This window comes from Argiope bruennichi, chromosome 1 (assembly GCF_947563725.1).
Source record: "Argiope bruennichi chromosome 1, qqArgBrue1.1, whole genome shotgun sequence".
Lineage (NCBI taxonomy): Eukaryota > Metazoa > Arthropoda > Arachnida > Araneae > Araneidae > Argiope > Argiope bruennichi.
In genome coordinates, this window is record NC_079151.1 from 66,597,399 (window position 1) to 66,620,107 (window position 22,709).

The 22,709-nt window shown below is 24.2% G+C and overlaps 1 protein-coding gene across 2 annotated transcripts; it reads right to left on the reverse strand.

The window, feature by feature from the left end:
* Positions 1–342: 342 nt before the first annotated feature.
* LOC129989443 (lysophospholipid acyltransferase 7-like) lies at positions 343–21,280 on the reverse strand. Of its 2 annotated transcripts, none has more exons than XM_056098029.1 (9): positions 21,127–21,280; positions 18,822–18,924; positions 18,263–18,499; positions 16,886–17,012; positions 14,332–14,482; positions 12,854–13,005; positions 12,554–12,762; positions 10,406–10,588; positions 343–8,424 (listed from the first exon to the last, which is right to left on the reverse strand). In XM_056098029.1, the coding sequence occupies exons 3-9, from the start codon at positions 18,472–18,474 to the stop codon at positions 8,037–8,039; spliced, it is 1,422 nt and encodes a 473-aa protein (XP_055954004.1). In that variant the 5' UTR covers positions 18,475–18,499; positions 18,822–18,924; positions 21,127–21,280; the 3' UTR covers positions 343–8,036. The 2 variants fall into 2 exon arrangements, with proteins under 2 accessions (XP_055954004.1, XP_055954058.1); XM_056098083.1 differs by lacking the exon at positions 21,127–21,280 and adding an exon at positions 21,030–21,052.
* Positions 21,281–22,709: the final 1,429 nt, after the last annotated feature.

Sequence of the window (22,709 nt, forward strand, 5' to 3'; positions counted from 1 at the left end):
TTACCTATAATACGCCAGTGCCATGCAAGACGCTCTTTGGCATGAAAAGTCTATAAGAGAATCTGCGGAAAAGTTTGGGCGAGAACACTCCCGCTGGTTTAATGGATAATATTAAGTTCTAAATCAGAAATTCAAAAACTGTGGGTCGTGAGAAGATCTTGAATGCGTATGCATCTTTTTATAACTTACAAAAATGTGATGTAGATTTAAAATCAAATCATTATGCATAAATCATCACTAAGCAATACGGAAATTTAATTTATAACACTCACATGTTGAACTAGCTTAATCCGCTATTGGGCAAATGCGAAAAGCAAAATTATAATTAAAATACAAAGACGCTTCCATAAAAAACAGCAATTTATTTTCAATCATAGATTATTTTCTATATTCATAACAAATAACAGACATATTACATAACTTTCATTTGAGTACGGAATGAAGGCGAGAATGCTCCATCCTGAACATACATTCATGTATAATTTCTGAACTATGCCGATGCATTCATATCTAGTTAAAGAGATTATCTTTTGCTATTAATGTAAACTCAGGCATACACTGAAACTGAGTAACAGAACTGACTAGCTTACAGTTGCAGACAATTCCAGTAAAATTGCTGTGGAAAAACTACAACAGCGAAATACAATAAATTAATCACTTAAAAAAATGTCTACAGTAAAATCGTTAAAGAAATTTAAGTGCATAACACCTACTGGTTTTTATTTAAATAATCATGCAGAGTTCCTTGAGGCTGGGATTAAAATCTTACACAAAGCCACATAGGAGAAAATTGTGATGGGAAAACTAGTATAACAGTTCCAGAAAATCAAATCCTAATCATCATATATCTAAAATGTTATCTATTATAGTGAAAATAATTGAAATCAATATGGCTTTGACCATTAAATAAGAATTAACATAATGACAAAATATCAACTATTAAACATTAATACAAAGAAAGCCTTTCAGTATTGAAGACAATAAAATCAATTTGTTTACAAAAGTTGAAGCACATAAAAGTTATTTTGCATTTTACTATAGCAAATAATCTATTAAAATACAAGACTTTGTGTAAAATTACATCGCTATAACAAATAACTATAAAAGAACTTTATATATTTGAAATGCTTAATCATTCTTTATAATAGTATTAATTGATTTTAAAGAATATGATTTTTTAAAAAAATAATTCAGTATTTATTTAATTTTTATTTAAATTATATTTTTGAAATTTTTTTTTTTTTGTAAATTAGCAATATCTTATCATTATTTTCAAAAATGTTTACTTTGAACTTTTATTTTATCAAAAGTATTTATTACTTTAAAATGCAGCCAAAGGATGTTAAATGGCAATACAACAAGATTACATAATTTGTTTTGTACAGTACGAATTCTTCAAATAGCATTTTATTAATTTAGGAAATAAATGCTTAGCACTGGTTTTTGTGATAGAAATGGTTAAAAATAACATTAAAGCAATACTATATCAGAAAAGCAAGATGACACAAAATGAGTATATTTTTTAATAATTAGTAGATTTACATTCTATCTTAGACAAAGATTTCTTTTCGAGTCTTAAAAAAAAATTGTTTTTCTGCTATTCAGCATCACAGAGATTTTATTAATGCATTTATTTAGTTATCTTGAAGAGTAGATGGAATTGTCTATATATTTATTTACTATATCTATTACTATTAGAGTTTGTCAATTCTGACCTCTAAGAGTTATGCCTCTGTTTAAAAAGATATAATTCAAGCTTGGATCTCAGTAATGAAAATTATTAAGGGATAAATTTGTTAAATGATCAAAACTGCTTATAACTGAAATAATTAAAAATATTATCAAAAAATCAATCATTTAAGAACATTAATAATTTTTTTTGGATTTAAATAAGGATTGGTTTAAAATTAATAAGTAATGACAAATGGAAAAAATCTTAAGTATCACAATATATAGCGGCAATATTTTACAAAAAATAAATTATCAATAATACTATAAGATATTTGTAGTTAAACAAAAATATGATTGGAATCAAATGTGCAGCTTATAAAATATACAATTCCAACAGTATGGTGATAATTGTTTCATATAAGTATTGTACTAGCTATATACAGTGATATATGTTATAAAGCTGACTTTTGAATATAATATAAGCATTAATTAAGAATATTGGAGTAAAAGAAGAACTTTAGAACATTCTTCTTCATTAGGTTGCATAAAAGCATATTTTTAAAAAAAGTAACAAACCAAACAGCTTTTTTTCCCCTGATATTTCCAAGCATATATGGAAACCAAACATTATATAAAAAAATTAAATATAATACTAGGCTTATAATCCTGCCGATATATTATTACAATAATCAATCAATCAGAAGATTATATGATTAATAAATAAAAAAGGATACAATAATTGAAATGAAAATGATGAATTCATTATGTTTAACACTGAATAATTTGTAAAACAAATAGATCTTGAAAGTTTCTATAGCAATTCATCATATGTACAAAACTGTACAGTTAATATATAGAAAAATAAGAATATTCGCCTCACTTTACAGATTGTTATAACATAATCTAAAAAGCTTCTCTTAATGTAAAAATTTTTTGTAAAATTTACATTGTTTTTTTGTTGTTTTTTTTAAACTTCAGGGAACAATTTTTTTTATTGGTACACAATATTTTTTTACCAAATATTGTGTACCAATATACAATCTAGTTTCCTCATATAACGAATTTTCAAAACTCAAAAATCTATCTATCTATATATATATTGAACTTTTCATGAATCTCAGAATTTCAATAGAAAAAAATGGTTTCTTTATCTTAAATAGAATTATAACGAACAAAAATAATTGTATAAAAAATTGTATTCTAGCAGTCAGATCCTGACTAAGGCAGGGGCAATGTTTCATATAATGTTCTGTAACAGTAAAGAATACTTTATTTTGATGTATCTATGAAGTAATATGCAGAAATGCCTATAATGTTCTGTAACAGTAAAGAATACTTTATTTTGATGTATCTATGAAGTAATATGCAGAAATGCCTTAGTTGTTTTGAAAAAATAGTTTTTTATTGTACTTTACTGAAGGCTTTGATATCAGCATGTTGTTTTAAATGTAATAAATTAGTTAAAATAGCATTGCTTTTCAAAGACAAAGGGGGACCCCCTAAGAAGTTTTTGCCCCGGGCAACAATTAGGCTAAGTCGGGCCCCGATAGCAGTTAAAATAAGCTAATGGATTTCATCAGTTAAAAAAAACAATAAAATTTTAATCCCTCTCTAATAATTCAAACATTATTTCTTAGATTTCAGCTCCTTTCCTAACTTGGAGTAAAATTTTTATCTTAAATCCAATTAAGCTTTAGATTTCTTATACTGAAAATGACTTTACACTGAAATCTTTAAATGAGTATAAAAAAAGTTCAGCTTAATAAAAGATGTAGTAATCAAGATGAAAAATTAAGACATGGTCAAAAAAAAGTATGAATTGCAATAAACAATTTCAATTATTTTGAAAAACGCTCTTATCAGCGCATTTTTTAAAAATAAATATCTTTGGCAGATTAAAATTTTAATCTTCTTTTGTTTCAAAAAATTAATTATAAATATCTGTTTTGTAGTAAAGAAATTGCTATGTTTTTATGTACTGAAATTCCTAAAAACAGAATTTCCGACATCAGGATTCTTGGGATTCAATATATAGAGGTTTGACTGTACATATATTTTACCAACTATTAATTTCATCATATACAGAATAAAATAATGAATTCATAATACAAAATACTGAATGAAATAGTATATTTATCTTTAGAATTTATTTGACAATGAAATCCCTGAAGGAAGTATCATTACATGAAGTGAATAACTGGCAGCTTGTCAGGTTGCAAAATTTTTTACCCATCTTTAAACTTTACCTTCCTATTCAGCCGCAATTCACAGCGTCAGATATTAAATTTTGAATATTTTAAACGTATTAACCTTTCTACTGCTTATCTCGCGATTTCCGCGGGTTGGTCAATCAATCTGTTTTCTGCTACATCCATCGATTTTCACTAACTAGCAAGTTTATCTTCTGCAATTATAGATTTTAACTGTATCCTGCAATTATTGGGTAGTATGTGGTAACAGCTAGCTACGTTTAAAAAATATTTTAGCGTATTTGCAAACATTATATTAAATAGCGATTTAAAGCATTCTGCAGTCATAGGATTAAATAACCAACATTTGATATTACGATACATACTCAAACTAGTGGCATTCAAAAAATTCTTTCAAGCAATTATTGACACGACAATCCTGCAGACACATATCTATCAGTTCTTTCACTATCATTCCATCGTTGTCAATGCATCATCCGTCACTTCTGAACACTAATTTAAATCAAATGATTCATATACAGAAAAATTTCAACTTAGCCAAAAATGCATTTTTCACATCATTTTTATTCCCTTTATGTTTCAAAACTACTTTATTTATATCTAAGGATAATGAATTTTCTTCCTTATAATCATCTTTATTCAAATAATTTATTTTTAACTAACAAATCTGTAACAATATATATATTTCAATAAAAACAAAAAAAGACACAATTCAGTAAATTATATGGGAATATTAAAGTGAAATGTTAAAAAAAAATAATAATAAATTAAATAAAAACAAGTAAGGAAGGGGGGAGAGAATTAGAAAAAATTTAATTAGCTTAGGTGCCACACATACTCCAGCATTTTTTAGATCTTATTTTGAAAGACAGATGTTAAGTAAACTCTCATGTTATTTTATCACACACATTGAGTAATTTTTGAAGCTACTAACTTGTAATAGCTTTAAAGTTTTTTCCATGTATTTTCTACTTTTTTACATATTTTCTATCAGTTTTTTTTATGCTTTCTATCAGAATTTCAATATAGAAAAGTAAGCAAATATCATGAGAAGCGAATATGAAAGTATTAAAATAATTATAGTGCTGCAGCTCATATCACCACTCGTTACATTTCTTTATCTAAGTATGATCAGACCTATATCTTACGGCTGCTCTCAATAAAAAATATTGCTGAAAAGCATTTATTTCCATGTATGATGAAGCTTTATATTATAAAGATATGTATATAGTATAACATTAAATTTTTAGATCAATAATTTTTACAACGGACAAATTTATATATCACATAATATCAAAACACTGACAACTAAAATTAAAAGCAACAATATTCTATTGTTGTGCACTAAGCTATGTTAATGGCAGTTTTATCCACTAAGCAGAATCTGCAGATAAAAATCTTACACAAATATCTCCAGAAAATGTTTAAACAGCATTGTAATTACAAATCATGACATTCACATGGTTTTGAAATAAAAAGTATAATACAAGATTGAATTGATTTGAGTACACAAATAATTAGCAAAATAGCATAAAACCTGAGACATAAAAAAGTTTTCCTTTTTAGCATAAACAACTCACATGCAAACAAAGTAATTATATGATGCATGCATTTATCTGAAAATTATAAATGATAAATATGATACAGTTAAGAAATTTTATATAAATGTGAGAGTAAAATGTGAACATAAAAGTAAATAAGTATGATAAATTGACAAATCATGAATGATTAAAAATCATATATTTATAAATAAAGTTTGATATTTATCAGAAAGCAACAAAAACTGTTTGAATAGTACAAATACAATATCATCATCTTTCAAATGATTTACAAAAACGTATTTCTGCTTACTTTTTATTTTGAAAGAGTAATATTTGTACTATGGAAAGATTATTTTAAATGACTTAGCAAAATGTTGCACCATTGAAAAAAATGGCACACCTTACAAAAAAAAAATTATAAAATATTTTCTTTTTCATTTCATCTGACTTATTTTTATACTTAATACATCAACCAATCTATTTAGTGATAAAACTATAATACTATTTCTTTTGGAAACTTTCTTATTTATGTAAATTATATAAATATAGTATAAAAATAATTTAAACTATGGCATCTGATTCCCTCACTAAAGTGATATTGAGCTTGTACTGAATAGAGTGAGCTTATTTTAAATAGAGTAAGAAACAAAGAAGATAGAGTAAAAAATTCAAAGGTTTGTGTGTTCATATTAAAATTAAATTTAATGTTATATATCATTGTAAAACTAGCATGTCTGGATGAATGAATCAAACAAAAATGAAATGGGTCAAAATTGACTGCAATTCCTATTTATAAAAATCTATGAAACCTTTTATAAAAATTCAATTAAATTGCATATAATGCCAAATAACTACAAATTTGAAATCTCAATTTTAAAATAATTCAATTAAAACAATAAAATCATTTAGAAATTGCAAAAATTCTTGACAGCAAAAAAAAAAAGTTGTGTTGTTAATTAAAACAATTAATTTAGACACACTTTTTTTTATATCTGTAATTTAAAAATGAAGTAAAAAATGATTGTAATATTGTTCACCTCAATGAGCTAGATGTTTATTGAAATACTGAAGCCATGCATATATGTGTGTGTCATTAATTATTTTCTTATCTAATTGAATAACAAAATTTATATCACTAATCGATTAACAAATTGATGTTTTTATACTTCCTGTCAACATTAATTCATCCCATTTTCAAAATATAAATATAAATAATGTATTTCAATTCTATTTTTGACCTAATCTTAAAATGGTATTTTGATTATTTCTGTTATAATAAATTAATCAGGTTCTTGGAATTCGAATTTTAAATAATTCTATCAAATGCTTCAGAAAGAGAAACGCATTTTATCAATAATTATTATTATAACCTACACAATATCCCCTTTTGCTTGTCTTCCATCTTGGTGCAAGATATATTTATCACTTAAAAATTTAAATATATAAGTTCAGTTGCAAAACAAATCACTTACAATATCACATTCTGAAATATAACTCAGAATTTAAAAATTAAATATTATGCATGCATTAAAAATTTTATTATGTGATAAAACAGAAGGAGGTGTAAAGACCAAATGAAGCTTTCCTACAGTTTACTTTTTGTATCCATTTTATAATGCCAACTGTGATATAATTATCAATTCAGAATAAGGCAATACACTAGGTAGTTACAAGAATCATTTCTTAAAATAACTTTGAGCAGATTTCATTAAAAAAAAAAATTATATCACATTTTCGAAAATCTCCAATTAATTTCAACTTTTAATAGAAATTAAATCCATATAAGACATAATGATAACAATGCAATCATGTTCATTAAAACCAAATATCTTTGGTACAGTTCCTCCTAAAGCATTCTAAAAATTAGCATTCTTTACAATCTAATATGTAACACAAAAGAATGATGATAAGAAAAAATAAAATGCAAGAAGAAATATGAATTAATGAAATGAATTTGCCATAAATTATAAAGAAATATTCAATAATGGCGAGTAATAAAATACATTTCAAAAGGTAATGAAATAAAGTTTGTTAATTAAAACTTCTTTTTAAAACATTCTTAATAAAGATAAAATAAATTTTTGCGTTTGGTCAGATAAAAATTTAGAAACTTTATTTACTTTGTACTTTTAAAATACTCTATGCATCATCACATGTTCCATATATAAAATGAAAAGCATAATGAAGTACTTTTTACTTATTAGAAAAATAACAAAGCTTTACTGTGTTTTTTTCTTTCCAATTAAATTAAATTAAAAAAAATCTATAATTATACATTAAGAAGATAGCTGGGGGAGGGGGGGGGGAATCAATGCTCAAGCACCAGTTTGAAAAATACTTTTGAACATATGAGACTAAATGGAAGAGAAAAGAATACTCCACCCTATTTTTACCCAACTGATAGGATATTAAGAGTCAATTAAAAATAAATAAAATATAAAACAAAACAGTGCCTAAATTGCTCTCAACTAAGCACATCACTATAAAGATGAAATGCTAATATTATTTAAAATTGCTTTTCAAATTCTAACCTCTTAATAGCGTAGTTAAAATTTAGCATCTGATTAATAAAAACTACATCTTCTGTAGACAGAAACAAGTATAAACTTATCTGTTATGATAACTTTGAATCAGTAAGCTCTATCGAAAGCTTTTTATCTTTCTTATTGATTTTTTTCGAAAATTTATTTTTAATAATAGCTATAACAAACATGCATATTGTAAAAACATGACCAAAGTAATATATAGAGCTCCAATAATGCAATATAGCTTTGATATCTAATAAAATAAATGCAATTCCCATATAAGACACAGATTGCATTTTTACAAAATACCACACGAAATCATAAATCTTCTGTTGAGTTTCAGATGCATGTTTGCGGAAAGCTTTTTCAATCTCTATTTCAGAAATGAGCAATAAAGGTGTGCCTCCTAACAATGACAAGTAATATCCTGGATGAACACCATGCCATATGGCACTTACAAACATTGTTACAACAGTCCTAAAAATAATAAATAAATGAAATCACTTAAAAAATAAATAACAATTTCATGAATAAATTTTTTAATACATACAATTAAAGTTTGAGAGATAAAATTAAAATTATAAAAACGGAAGTTAGAAATTTAAAACTATTCTCCTCAAATGATCATTAAACAAGAAAAATATTCATTTCTTTTCATATTTTCACATTTTGAAACGAAAACAACTTATTGAAATAGCAACACATACATGATAAAGTAGCAACAGATATTATTTCTTTTTACACATTCTAGGAATATTTAAAAATTGCATTTTATAAAATTAAGTATATTTCATAAATTTCTTTACAGGCAATTAAATTAGCAATGCAATTCAAAATTTAACAGCAACTATACACTAGCTATATAATTATCAGGTGGTTTAGAGCTCAAGTTTCAATTTTTAAAAATATTTTTTTCTGAAATATATTTTATAAATAGATTAATTATTGTCAATGATTATATTCATGAATGCTTTAAAAATTAAATTTAAAATTAAGTTAATAATATTCATGTTTCATACATTTATATTTAAGATAAGCATATTAGATAAAAATACAAACACAAATTACATGATTCTCAGAAAAAGAAATTAAAAAATTTATGGAATTTTGCACACAACATTAAATTATAATTAAATTAAATCCATTAATTTAAATTTGCAAAGCTTATGTCTAAACACATAAAATCTGACAACATTTGTGATTTGGCTAAGAATAAAATTAAAGATATCAAAAAATGGATTTGTAAAAATTAAGCAAAAGTAAAGTACATTAACGATGAATCTGACAAAATATTATTATAAAACACTAGAGAAGCCTAAGCAAAATCTATATTCTTTCTTTCTTTGACGTAAATCAACAAGAATAGATCTTCTTTTTAAAATTTGAATTTTTAATAGCACATAACTAAACTATGGGTGAAAAAATGATGAAGATAGTAGAAAACACATTCCCATACTTGAAAATTAAATAAAGAATCAATAAATTATTAATTTAAAACATAGATACTTTATCATCAGAAAAAATTTAAAGGTATATCTTATTTATAATACAAATGACTTAATAAAATAGTACTTCATAAAAAATACATATTACACCAGTGGTTTTTTTGTATGCTCTTTTAATAAATATATATATATATAAGTTTATTTATTATTATTTTTTTTCATTTGGCTTTCTGATCCTCTAAATACTTATCTATTTATCTATCTATTTGTATGCACATGCATTAGATTTTTATTGTTGTTCAGTTTCATACTTTTCTTTCTCCTTTCAGGAATTAGTGTCTTCCGCTATATGGCCTGAATTCTAGATTAGTTTGATTTAAATTCAGAAAATCTGATCTTAATAATAAACAATAAATTTGAGTTAAGCAATCAATACGCTTAAAATTCACTGTGACTTCAGAGTATTTATGCTCAAAATAGTTTTAAAAATTAACTTACATCTTTAAACAATGATATAGGAAATTATATTTGAAATAAATTTGATAAATATTATATACAGTTTAACTTAACAGTGCGAATGTAGCTATTTAACTTTAAAATCTAGCAGAAGATATATATCTATTTTGAAATTATAAACTATATGCAAATAGCAATAAAAGGAAAAAAATTATGTCAATTCAACCATAAAAGCCATTGCAACAAAAAAAAAATGAAAATAAAAGCAACTATGCAAGAAAGTTTTGAATTGCCATTAAAAGATCTAAAATTATATTTTTTCTACAAGCATCTTATAAAATATTAATATACAAATCAAAGAAAAGAGAAAGGGAGAGTAGTTATTTTTATAAAGCATAATTATAGCAAAAAGACATACATCACAATAAATTATTTATTTGGCCAAATTAATTTTTAATATTTTTTATGGCCAAAGAAGCAATTAATCTGATTGAAAAAAAGATTTTATGAAATGCAAATAAAATTATTATAGATTTGTTTAAAATTAATTTTCCTACTTGACAGTTTTTGTAGCTGCAGTCTTTCTGTAGATGTACATAGCTAGCCAATACTGAACAGTCATATTCCAGTATCTGATTCCTTCACGTATTGTAGGCTTAAACTCGCTAGCCATTTCATTCATACACCTAATGGTCTCAAAATTGTAAGGAATGGTATTCAGCAATTTGGGATCATTATCACTGCAAGAATTAAACATAATATTACTCAGAAATTTAAATAAAATGTTATATTTTTTATTTTTATCTACAATGGATAATTAATCCCCAGTATGAAATTACTGGCATTTTTAATATTACTCATAAGAAATTATTTATAATGAGTCCATGGTACATTTACATTGAAGGAAATTGCTGCTTATATATATTATAAAGTAAATCATCACTTATATGGAACGACAGGGGTGCAATTTCTCTATTATCCCAGGAAAAAATTTAAAAAAATATTTGATCTCCATTTAGCCAATCTGTCTTTAAAAAAAGGAACAGCAAGAACATGATTTACTTATTCAATCACAATTGAGTTATTTAATAGTCAAAAATCAGTAACACAGAATTAGTTAAAAAAGAAATGTAATCATATTAATTTTTAATCAAAAGTTATTGAGAGCTCTCCATAAAGTTTAATGATAATACTTGGCAAATATTAAGAAAGTAGCAATGTCTATATTTAATTTTTTTTAGTTAATAAGTTCTAACATAAGATAACTAAATATCACTTTTAATGTTATGAACTTAGTAACCCGTACAATTGATTTCTGCCATATTTTATCCAGGGGTTTTTTTTAACAACTATTTACAAAAAATACATCTTTTTCGGGGGGGGTTTCTTTAAATAACAACTGAATAGAAAGAGAATAAAAACTAGAAAGTTATAATAAAGTTTAATATTAAAAATTACATTTAAATAATAAATACAGCAATATAAATTTAAAATTCTTTTTATTTTTTTAAAATCTGGCATTAAAAGTTAATCTTAATTCAGATGAAGAACACTGAATTATTTTACTTATCCTCTAAAATCTTAGTTATAAAATTAAGTATAATCTTATTTATAAAATGAATTATGAATTCAATTTTTCTGTACTATGTAATAAATGTTTGTCAGTAGTTCATCAAAGCATCTTCCCAAATGAATGAAGATAAGAAAAATAAGATTTTCTTTTCTTAAACACCATGTCAATGATTATTGTTACTTTAAAAACAAAATCAATAACTTAGAATATTAAAAAATGAATTTCATGATCTAAAGAATAGGTTCTAAATTATCAACAAAATTTCATATTAGATATTAATTTAAAAAAACATTTCATAAATTAGAATAATTAAATATGGTATTACAATTCTTTATAGATGCTAAGTGATAAATACAAAATAGAAAAGAAATGCTCATTTTTTTATTTTTTATTTTTACAAAATAACACATTTAAATATGTATATGGCCATTTTAATAATGAAATGATAAATTTCTCTAAATAGAGGGTTCATATTGCAGGTGAATGTGACAGATAATCAATTTTTTCTAATTTACTATGATTACAAAGCAATTCTTAAATTATGTACGAAATATTTCAAAACTTTTGGCACATTAAAATTTAAAGAATATAAAGTATATTTAGATATACATAAATCATCATGCAATATATGGTTATAATTAAAGGGATGTAAACTTAAAGGAGTAGCTGATGTATTCAAAAAATAAAATGGAAGTGGAAGAATGAAAGAAAATTGAATTTAAGAAACATTTTGTGGAGGACTAACGAGATTGTCAAAAGTTATAATTCTAACACTGACACAGGGAAACATTATCAAGGAATTCTCAGTGTATTTTGGCAAAAATAACAAGCAATTCTCATATGGCAGTTTACACATTCATCATTAGCATTGACTGGATTGTCATCATAAGGCAGAATCTTTATGGCTCTACAGAAAATGACTACGCATGATGAAATGGGTTCCCATTTCAGCCACTCAATGTTAGTAATATAACTCAAAAAAATTAATGGAAATAATATCAAATCCACATAACTATCACAAGAAAATCCTTACAATGCTTCACTACTTGAATTACAACCATGTATTGAATGATGATTTCAGCTTCCTTAGATGTGTTGTATCATTCTTTAAAATATAAGTTTAGATACATACATTTCTTTCAAGGCTATTAAATTAGTTGGTCCAGCTCCTGGTTGAGTGGCACTTTTCTCTGGATAAGCACCTAAGCCAAGATTGATGCAAATGCATTCACCTAACACAAAAGCTACATAGATTCGCATTCGGAAACTAAAAAACCATGGCCACACATAAAAAACTCTGTATAAAAATGGAAGCTCCCAAATTTCAGCAGAAGATGCAAGCTAAAAATGCATAAAAAAACAATGAAATTAATATTAAAATTAAATTTCTGCAAGTTTAGATAGTGAAAAAAAAAAATTACAATGCACTTACTGAAAGTGGGAAGAAATAGTCTGATAACAGATACAAACATGAATACACAGGCACAACTAAGATTCGTTTTTTCAAAAATGCTGTGTGCGAAACATGTGAACTATAAGGTTTATGAAATAGATCATCATATGTTCGATATTTGTAATACGGACCTGCAATAAGCAAAATATCTTTAAAATATTTTAAATTAAAACATTTACAGTTTAAACAGAATTTCATCAAGAAAAATATAAATCTAACAAAAATTCAAATAATAAAAGGAAAAAATTGAATTGGGAAATAAAAATTCAATTTTTCATTTTTCAGAAAAATATTAATAATTCCACATTCTCTCATTAAGCAGTGAGATTTCCTACAGCATTTTTTTTTCTTAAGTTTTATGTAAATAAAGAAAAAGAAAAACATTCACTAATCATATCCTATAATCATAATTCAAAATGCAAAACCATTAAATCTCAATTTGGAAGAAAGAGTCATGGAAAATAATAGCATGAATTGCCACTCATAGATATATAGCAAAATGTTGCAAAAATAAGGAAAAACATTTTTATGTTGTTACTAGGACAGCAAATAATTAACAGTCCATTTCTAATTACAGGATTTAAAATTTGTTCATAATTCTTTTTTTCTGCTATATATTATTTAAATGCTTTCTGTATTTTCTTCTGAAAAATTAACTATTCAGGTAATTATTTTTTATGGATGAAAATAAATATATTTTTGAGTACATTTTTTGGTTTGAATTCTTGTACTAATGCTAAAATTCTGTTGTTTTACTGTTATTAAAGTAAATCTAATGTAGCATCTTATACAGAAAATAATAATTTTGATTTAATAGATGTTATATGTTTGTTTAAATATTTTTGTTGTATTGCATATTTCTAAATCCTTAAAACTACTGCAGGCATTAATACATAAAAGTTTGACTAGTGACAAGAAAATATTCTATGCTTGCATTAATAATAATAAAAAAAAAAAAAATGGAGGCAGAGTAAAAGTCAATAGTAATTTGAAATAATTCACTTTTTTATTATAATAAAAATTCCTATTTTGATGGTTTTATCTGCATATGCTGAACTTATAACTCTTCGTTTCAGATTATAGATCTTAAACATTAATATTTGATAATTTTACTAAATTAGTGAATATGAAATATTTCCTTACTTAATTATTTAAAACATTTCATAACTCAGCATTATAACATATAAGACAAAAAAAATTAATGATACTGCAAAATTAGGCATTGATTTACAGGTATAACGCATTTTGCACGGCAATATTTTCACATGCTCTTCTAGCAAAATTAATTATTTTATTGATGTTATTTTTGCCTACTTACATATTGATGACAAATATTAACATTTCTATTACAAAAGAAAGTTTGCAACATTTTGTGAAACACAAAATATTTTATGACACATGATTAAAATAAATATAGGATTTCATGAAAGTATTTGAAATAACAAGAGGAATCTTACCAACAAGAATACCAGCGTAGCAAAATGAATACTGAATTATATCAAAAAAGGATGGATTTATTCTTGAATATTTTTCTTTTAATTTATCATTTTCATCCACAGATTCAAGTTTCAATGAATGAATATTTACTTCATATGCCAAACCAACCATCTAAGAGAAATCAGTATAACATAATATAAAATCACATTTTCCTAAAGGCAAATACATATTGGATGCATATATATTATATATAATATAAATATATATTACATATCATATATAATAATATAATATAAATATATATTATATATTCAACATATAAATACATATTGTGATATATTAAAACACATCATAATAGTCATTAAAATATTTTCAAATTAAAAACAGCTTTTAATTGAGAATCAATATGAATAATAATATGAAGAAAATTAATTTAAAAACTATTTCATAAATAATTTTAAATTATTCTTTCTGAAAATTAAGTATTAATATGCCATCAACCAAAACATTCTTATTATATAAAATTATATGATGACACATTATATGTAAAAGATGCAGAAGTAATTAACATTCAAAAATTATAATACTTCATAAAATTTCAAATTTATTGAAAAACACCTTGTTTTTTTATGTAAATATGATTTAAAAGCATTAAAAAAGAACAAGCTTATTAAAAATTGTATCCATTTAGTTAGTTTTTCTGCATTATCAGGATGCAAAATTAGAATATTGTTTATACAAAATAATTGGCACACTATCAGTGATCTTTGAATATCGCAATCTGAATGGATTTATAATAATTTCTAATAAATACGAATTTTTTTTCTTCTGCAACATAAAATCTGATATTTTTTTAAGGTGCTTAACCTTATAATAAATGAATTTTGGAAGCGATCTTTTATTTTAATTTTACCATTTATTACTATCAAGTTAAAAGCAAAAGCATTTCTCCCTTTTGACTTAATTTTAAACTTAAGAGTTGTATTTTGTCTGTGAATTTGAAAATAACAAGTTTTTAATTTAATTCCATAAAAGTTTTATTTAAAAAAAAAAGTCTGCTATTTTTCATTTAGAACCAAATTTGTTTTGTCTCTAAAATAATGCACTAAACTTAAAAAAAAGAAAAAAAAAAAAAAAAAGATGATTTTAAATTAATTATAATATTAGAAACCCAGTATATTATTACATTTTTTTTTCAAATTATAGAATAAAAGAAAGCTAGATGATGATTATAATAATATGAACTTTAGAATGTCAATAAAATACTCATTAACTTTAATTACAACAAATAACTAATATGGTAACTATGCATTCTCAAATCAATACTTGTTTTTATACTTAAAAATGAATACAATCATTCTTTAACAAGCACCTACCATAATGAGCAATTCCTATAACAAACAAAATGAAAATGTTAAAAAATAAATGACTCACTTAATGAGTGATATCTCACAGAATGAGAAATAAGGAGATATTAAGAAGTCACATACAGGATTGAAATGCATCTCAGATATCAATTTGTATTTAGCATTTGGATATCGACCTGTTTGAAGACAATTTTATTTCTGCATGGATGAATTTTTGGTTAGATAGCACTGTCAAATGGGACTCCAAGGAAGTCAAGCAAATGCCTTTAAAATCTTAATCAGTGCAATTGTGTCTCTGGCTAGGATTATATGAATAGAGATTTATATCAATGTTGGAAGAACACAGCCAGACCTACTGAAAGTGGAGCCTTTATGGAGTCTTGATTTTATATGATATCAAAATTTGAGGGAGATTTGGTCAAAAGAAGGGAAAATAATAGTCTCAAGAGCAATAATCATTTAATGAAATAAAAATGATGAAAGCAGAGAAAATTATTACATCATAAGTTAAGAGGCATCACCTTAATCAGGCTATGCAAACTACAAATTCACTTAACAATAACACTGTATTTCATTTCAATGAATTTTGAAATGTAACCAAAGACAATACCTTTAGACAACTTTCTTGTAAAAACAGCATACATTATAGATGTAAAATTACATAATTATAAATTTATTTAATTTTTTTTTTTTCGAAATGGAATGCACTATCCTATATCACATGTATTCCTATGGGAAAAAAAGTTTCACTTGTGAAATGTTTTGCATTACAACCAAAGCTCTTGAATAAATTACGCATATTAAACAAGTTTCCATTGAATTAGATTTATTTTACATTTAACCTGTTAAATGGGTATGACGAAATATTTCAATGCAAAATGAATTGAAAATAAATTAATTACCTGGTTAGCAGGTTCATAAAAAATTTAAGTAATTTTTTTTTCGTTATCAAACATAAAAATATGGATGAAAATCAACTTTGTTAATACAGCAGTTATCAAATACTGATATATTACTTAAAAAAGTCACAAAGGGATACTGGTAATGCAAGTTTATCTGCCGAATCTTTCTATATTGGCACAAATTTTGGTTGATGTAATGCTAGTGAAAAAGTATGGTGGCTAATTGCAAATTTTTTTCATACGGAAATATTTGCAAAAAACATAGCATTAAACTTTTTAAAAATAAATTAATGTATAGTATTTACTTTTAAAACCATAATCATCACAGCCGTGCAAGTGATCTCTGGAGGTGAAGGAATTCCAAAATATTCTGAAGTTCGGAGAAATAACAGGTAAGAAAAACAGAACAAAAAACTAATAACATGACAAAACCTGAAAGAATAAAAAAATATCAAAAATATACAAAATGAAATGAATATTATATGATATTAAATTCTAAAAGCAATAAAAAAGAATATAAGCTTTAAAAATATCTTTCTTTGAATATTTATACTTAAAACAGCCCTTATTTCAAATAAATCCATGAAGAGATTCAAATGTCGTAGGAGAAAATGACAATTCCATGAATATGTTAGTGGTAATAATTTAAATATTCAGTTATTGAGCAGCATAAAATAAAAGAAATGAGAAACTCTAAAAAAGTTTGTTTTCTTTGAAGGGAAAAAAAAATGATATGGAATTTTGCAAACTGAATAAATTGTAGAAGTGGATTTATATGAGTAAATGTTGATATGATTTCTTGTTAATTCTTCTTGAATAATAAATCTTTCAAAATTTAAACAAATAGTTATGAATATACTTTTTATAATTGATAAATATTATGTGACTATAAATGCAGTTATTGCCTTATCAAACATATTTTATGCTGAAAAGATGTTGCATGAAATGTAATAGATTCCATTATAAACTAATACTAATTTATATATTTATATACATATGCATATAGTCATCTTGTCAGAATATATATATATATATATATATATATATATATATATATATATATATATATATATATATATATATATATATATATATATATATATATATATATATATAAAGTTTTGGAATAAAAGTAGGACAACCTTTACTTTAAATTAACTAAGCTTATACAGAAAATGAATTAATTATCGTCACAAAAAAATTAAATTTAAGTTAAAATAAGGAACCTGAAATCTTTCTTTAATGCTTATACATAAGTGACATCGTTAACAATATCTCAAAGCATGATATAGAAAGTAATATAAAATAGTTCAGTTTTTATGCATTTTCTATATAAAAACTAAAAATTCATGAATTTAAAAAAGTGCCCTACCTTTTAGTGGAATAGAAGTGGAAAAAGAAACAATGGAATAAACAGATAATTTTTTATATATATTTTTAATTGAATATTGATCTAGAATATTCATTTCTATAAACTTTTTTAGTAATTTCTACTTTATGACAAGATTGTTAATTCTAAAATATTCAGGAAATAATACACCTTTTTCCCATTTCATAAACTACATGCTTTAAAATAACATACAATATATTTTTTTTTAAATAGCAAACAATTTTTAAACAAGAAATTTCTGTTATAAACTATTATGCTATTGATTATGTTTAAAAGAAAGGAAAGAACTTACCTTTTATTTGCACATAGAACAATTGCTGCATTAATAACAGTAAGTAAAATAGGATGCAAAATATAACTTCCTGATAATATAAGAAGCACAGAAAATCCTAAAATTGTACATATTAATTTCTTTTGCTGAGTACTTCTCACTTTGCGCACAAAAAATCCAAATGAGGTAGAAAGCAAAAGCATACACAGATAAATCCAGTCACCAATATTCATTGTAACGATTTTAAGAGAAAGAAATCTGAAAAATATAATAATAATTAAATAAAGCTTAAAAAACATTTTTTACAACTTCTACAACTAAGCACAATTCCTTAATAAAAAAAGAGGGCTATCAAAAATCAGCAAAATTAGCCAAATAGCATTTATAATCAAGTATCTTCTTTGTAATTATTTGCTAGCACAATACATTCGACTCAATAATGTTTGGAACTCAATATATTAAATAATATTTAGAATTCTTATATGTAATAATCATACATCTTTCTTAAGAAAATATTTGCCATTATAGTGTAATAAAACAATTATGAGAAATTGCAAAGATGTATAGATAGTATACTGACCAATTCTACAGGATTATTTAATTTTCTTAATATAAATTTTCAATTGCAGCACATGGTTTATGCAGCCAACATATCAATGCCTTTACATAGTTTGTATTCATATCTAAAACAGAATTAAAAAAAACTTGTAGGAAATGTTTTTATAGGACAACACAAATGCTGAAATTTATTCTTAAAAAAAAAAAAAATTAAATTATAAATGAGTAAAAAATATGGCTACAGAATTTAAAATCATTGTTATGATTATAAAAATGAGTACCATGGATATAAATATCATTTAAAATGAAAGGAAAAAAATAATTTAAATATATTATAAAAATGCAAAATCTTATTGAATTTTTTAGACATCAGGGCATTTTAAATAATAATTAAAACTAAAATGGCCACATATCCCAGAATAATCTCAATTTTTTTTAAAATTCTTTTCAAAAACTGAAACACTGGATTATACAGTGTTATATTTGGATTATATTCTCGAACCAAATTATACAGCATTTATTTCAAGATGAAATGTTCATAAAAAATGTTAATTTTATTTCATTTTTTTTAAAGATTTATTCTGAAGAATTCTTTTTTCAAAATTTCATTCTACATAAAATATAGTAAAATGAGGTATAATCAGATTATTTAACAATTATTGTATAACTAACACAACTTGAATTAGGATCTCATTCACAAAGCAAAGATAAAAACTTTTATTGGTATTTAGATATTAAATGTACCCCAATGATTAATTATGAAAAAAAAAAATCACTAAAGATTCTAAATTTATGACAATTAACCATGTATCAGCAATAAATTGCCAAAGAAAGCATACTAATAATTTCTTTTGTAGTTAAAATTTAAATATGTTTAACAACTGTATATGAATAATAATAAGGTTAGTCAACAGTACAAAGACTTCCTTTTTAATTGTGGCATAAAATAATGATTTAATAAATCAATGACTATAATAAAACTTGCTTCATGAAATTCTTTAATATTAATGAGTGTAAATAATTAGGAATTACATCTATTTTTATTTAAAATATTTCTTTAAGATATAAACATGCAATAAAAATTAAAACTCTAAGTTGGCTTTTGATAAATTTGTAAAGTTACCTCTTTTTCTAGAAGTTAAAACAAAAACTCTAAGAAAATGTTTATAATAGTTAGCAGGTTGCAGAACTTTTAGTGAAATTTTAGTTATTAATGCAGAGGTCCAAAAGCATTTAAATATGACAATGTAATTTTGTTTTGACATAAAAGAAGTTACACTAGAAGTAATATTAAAAATAAACATGTCTGCTAAATGATAAAAGGAAAAAAATTATCTGATGTTTTTATGGTCACTTTAATAAGGATAGAAGATTACAAATGTATTTTATTGCCATTTTAAATGCATTGCCGTTTCAACTTTGTACTTACTGATTAATGTTTTTTTTTCTCATAAATATGTTAATTATTGAGAAAAACTTTCCTGAAAGTTCTGATAATGATACTGGGATTAAGTACAGTTGGAAATTGCAAACTTTTCAGAAATTCTTCCACAGATTTACCTTTTTTTATTAACCATTAATCATACATTGAAGCAAAATAAATTTTTGATTTTAATTAAATTATTAATATTAAATATAAAATATCACTTAAGAATACCAACAACAATAAAAATAATGTTATAAAAAGGAAAACATCCAGCCACGGTTTGATTGTGATTAATAGCTCTCTAAGTATATAACTAATACATATAAATTACTATCAGACATAATTCGTATTATATATCATTATATTAAATTCGTATTATATATCAAAGTAAGAATTAAAAAATCAATATTCGAAAGAAATTCTATACTTTATTTATTCTACATTTGAACAAAAAACATATTTAAAATTGAATTACTACAAGAAAAATTTTTTTCATGAAAAATTATCACTAATTCTTACAAATGATGAAAAGTTACATACATATACACTTTCTTACTGTATTAGTCAGATAAACATACAACTACTTTTAATAAATTGTTTTTACAAAAATTGTATTCTTTTAAAAAATTCTTCTGTAATTTTATAAATAACAATTACTGTGTCTTATATCGAAGATAAAAATAAATAAACGAAAGCAATAATCCTCGACTAAACTTCCATTACATAAAAGAAATTATTAAAATGTCACTAAGAGACCAAAGATTTTTGCTAGTGGCTTATGGATTACATAACATCGAATTTCACCTTTAGTTACCACACAGCATTCAAATGGATAATTTCTTCAATAGTTAGCAGAAACAAATGGGTATAATTTTTCGTAATGTAAATACGCATACTTTACCTAAGAAAATTAATTCCATACTTTTAAGAAAATTGAAAATATTGAGTCACAGCATCATAAACACACGCAGTATTATTTGTTTACATTTGAAAGCTGAGAGAAGAATGGAAAATGACCATGCGCGGTTAAGCAAGACACACCCACGTGCGTTATCGCTAAATTTTCAAGCTGATGATTGGCGAATTTTTACTTAATCGGTAAATGGAATCATGAACTCAAGGTTGTTACCTGTTATACAATATACTCACGTGGACTGAGACTAGTTACGAAACTATACAAAAAATAGTGAAAGACTTGGTGAAAAGACTGTTACCTGCTGTCTTATGGTATTCAAATATTATCTTAAAGAGGAAAATGATATCTTCTAAAGGCGGAAAAAAAAAAGGGCGTGATTTCGTATACTAAAAGGAAAAAACAAATTCCTAATAGCTCAGTATGTTAGTGACATAAAACTACAAGATTCGCAATTCAATCATTTATCATCTGAATTCAATTAATTAATTCCAAACAGTATTTAAAAAAAAACTAGCGCTCCTTTCTTTTGAAAATCTTTTCCAAATCTTTATGTGTGTTTGTGTATACACATACGCACACAATGAACTATCATTCCAAAATTTCGCTGTAAATATTAATAACGAAAAATAAAAAAAATATTTATAGAATTTTGATTTTTGCTGTCTAATTAATTTGTATTTAGATCCATTATGCCCAACCTATAAAATCGACTCCTGAATTTCAATAATTTGTATAGATATCAATGATCAATAATTTCACACAGTAATTTTCAACGTAAGACAAATAAATAGGTGTACATAATTAATTATTTGCTATATTTGTAGTTACTTTAATCTAATATGTCACCATTAAAAATATTTTTTTTAAATTTAAAAAATAAAATATTATTTTCTCAAAAATAATTCAAATGATTAAGTAATATTTCAATCATTTACAATGCGAAAAAATAAAAAAATAATAGCAATTTTTCTTGGTTTATGAAAAGTATATAATTTTTATAAACTAACTGTATTTATGTAAAATGAAGTATAACATTTACGAAAAAGTTTCATATTAAATACATTTGATTTGTGAACATTAATTTAAATTAAAAAAGTGATACAATTCATCCAATTCATTCATTCTTTTTATCACTAGCTTCGTAATATGACAATACTGGATATACTCGTGCAGAGCCAGATTATTAAAGAAGATTAATCTAGGTTCCTACAAGTTTAGAGAAGTCCAGAACCCTCTAAATTTTTGGTGATATTTTGAAAATTATTTAATTTTGTGCTTTCATTTTTAATTATAAAAGTCATGCGATACAACTTTTTCTAGTATTCTTTTTATTAATTCAAGTATTGCATAAACCAATGTTGGTACGTTATTCAAGTAACCCTGATTAATAACCAATCGCAAGTTTTTTTTTTTTTTTTTTTTTTTTTTCCATTTTATAATTTAAAAAAAAGTTTTGATATTTTACAGTTTTTAAAATATGTCCATTATCAAATTTTAATCAGGCTGTATTAGAAAAACTTTTCTCATATTTTTTTTTTACTATCTGTCTAAAATTACTTTTAAATTTT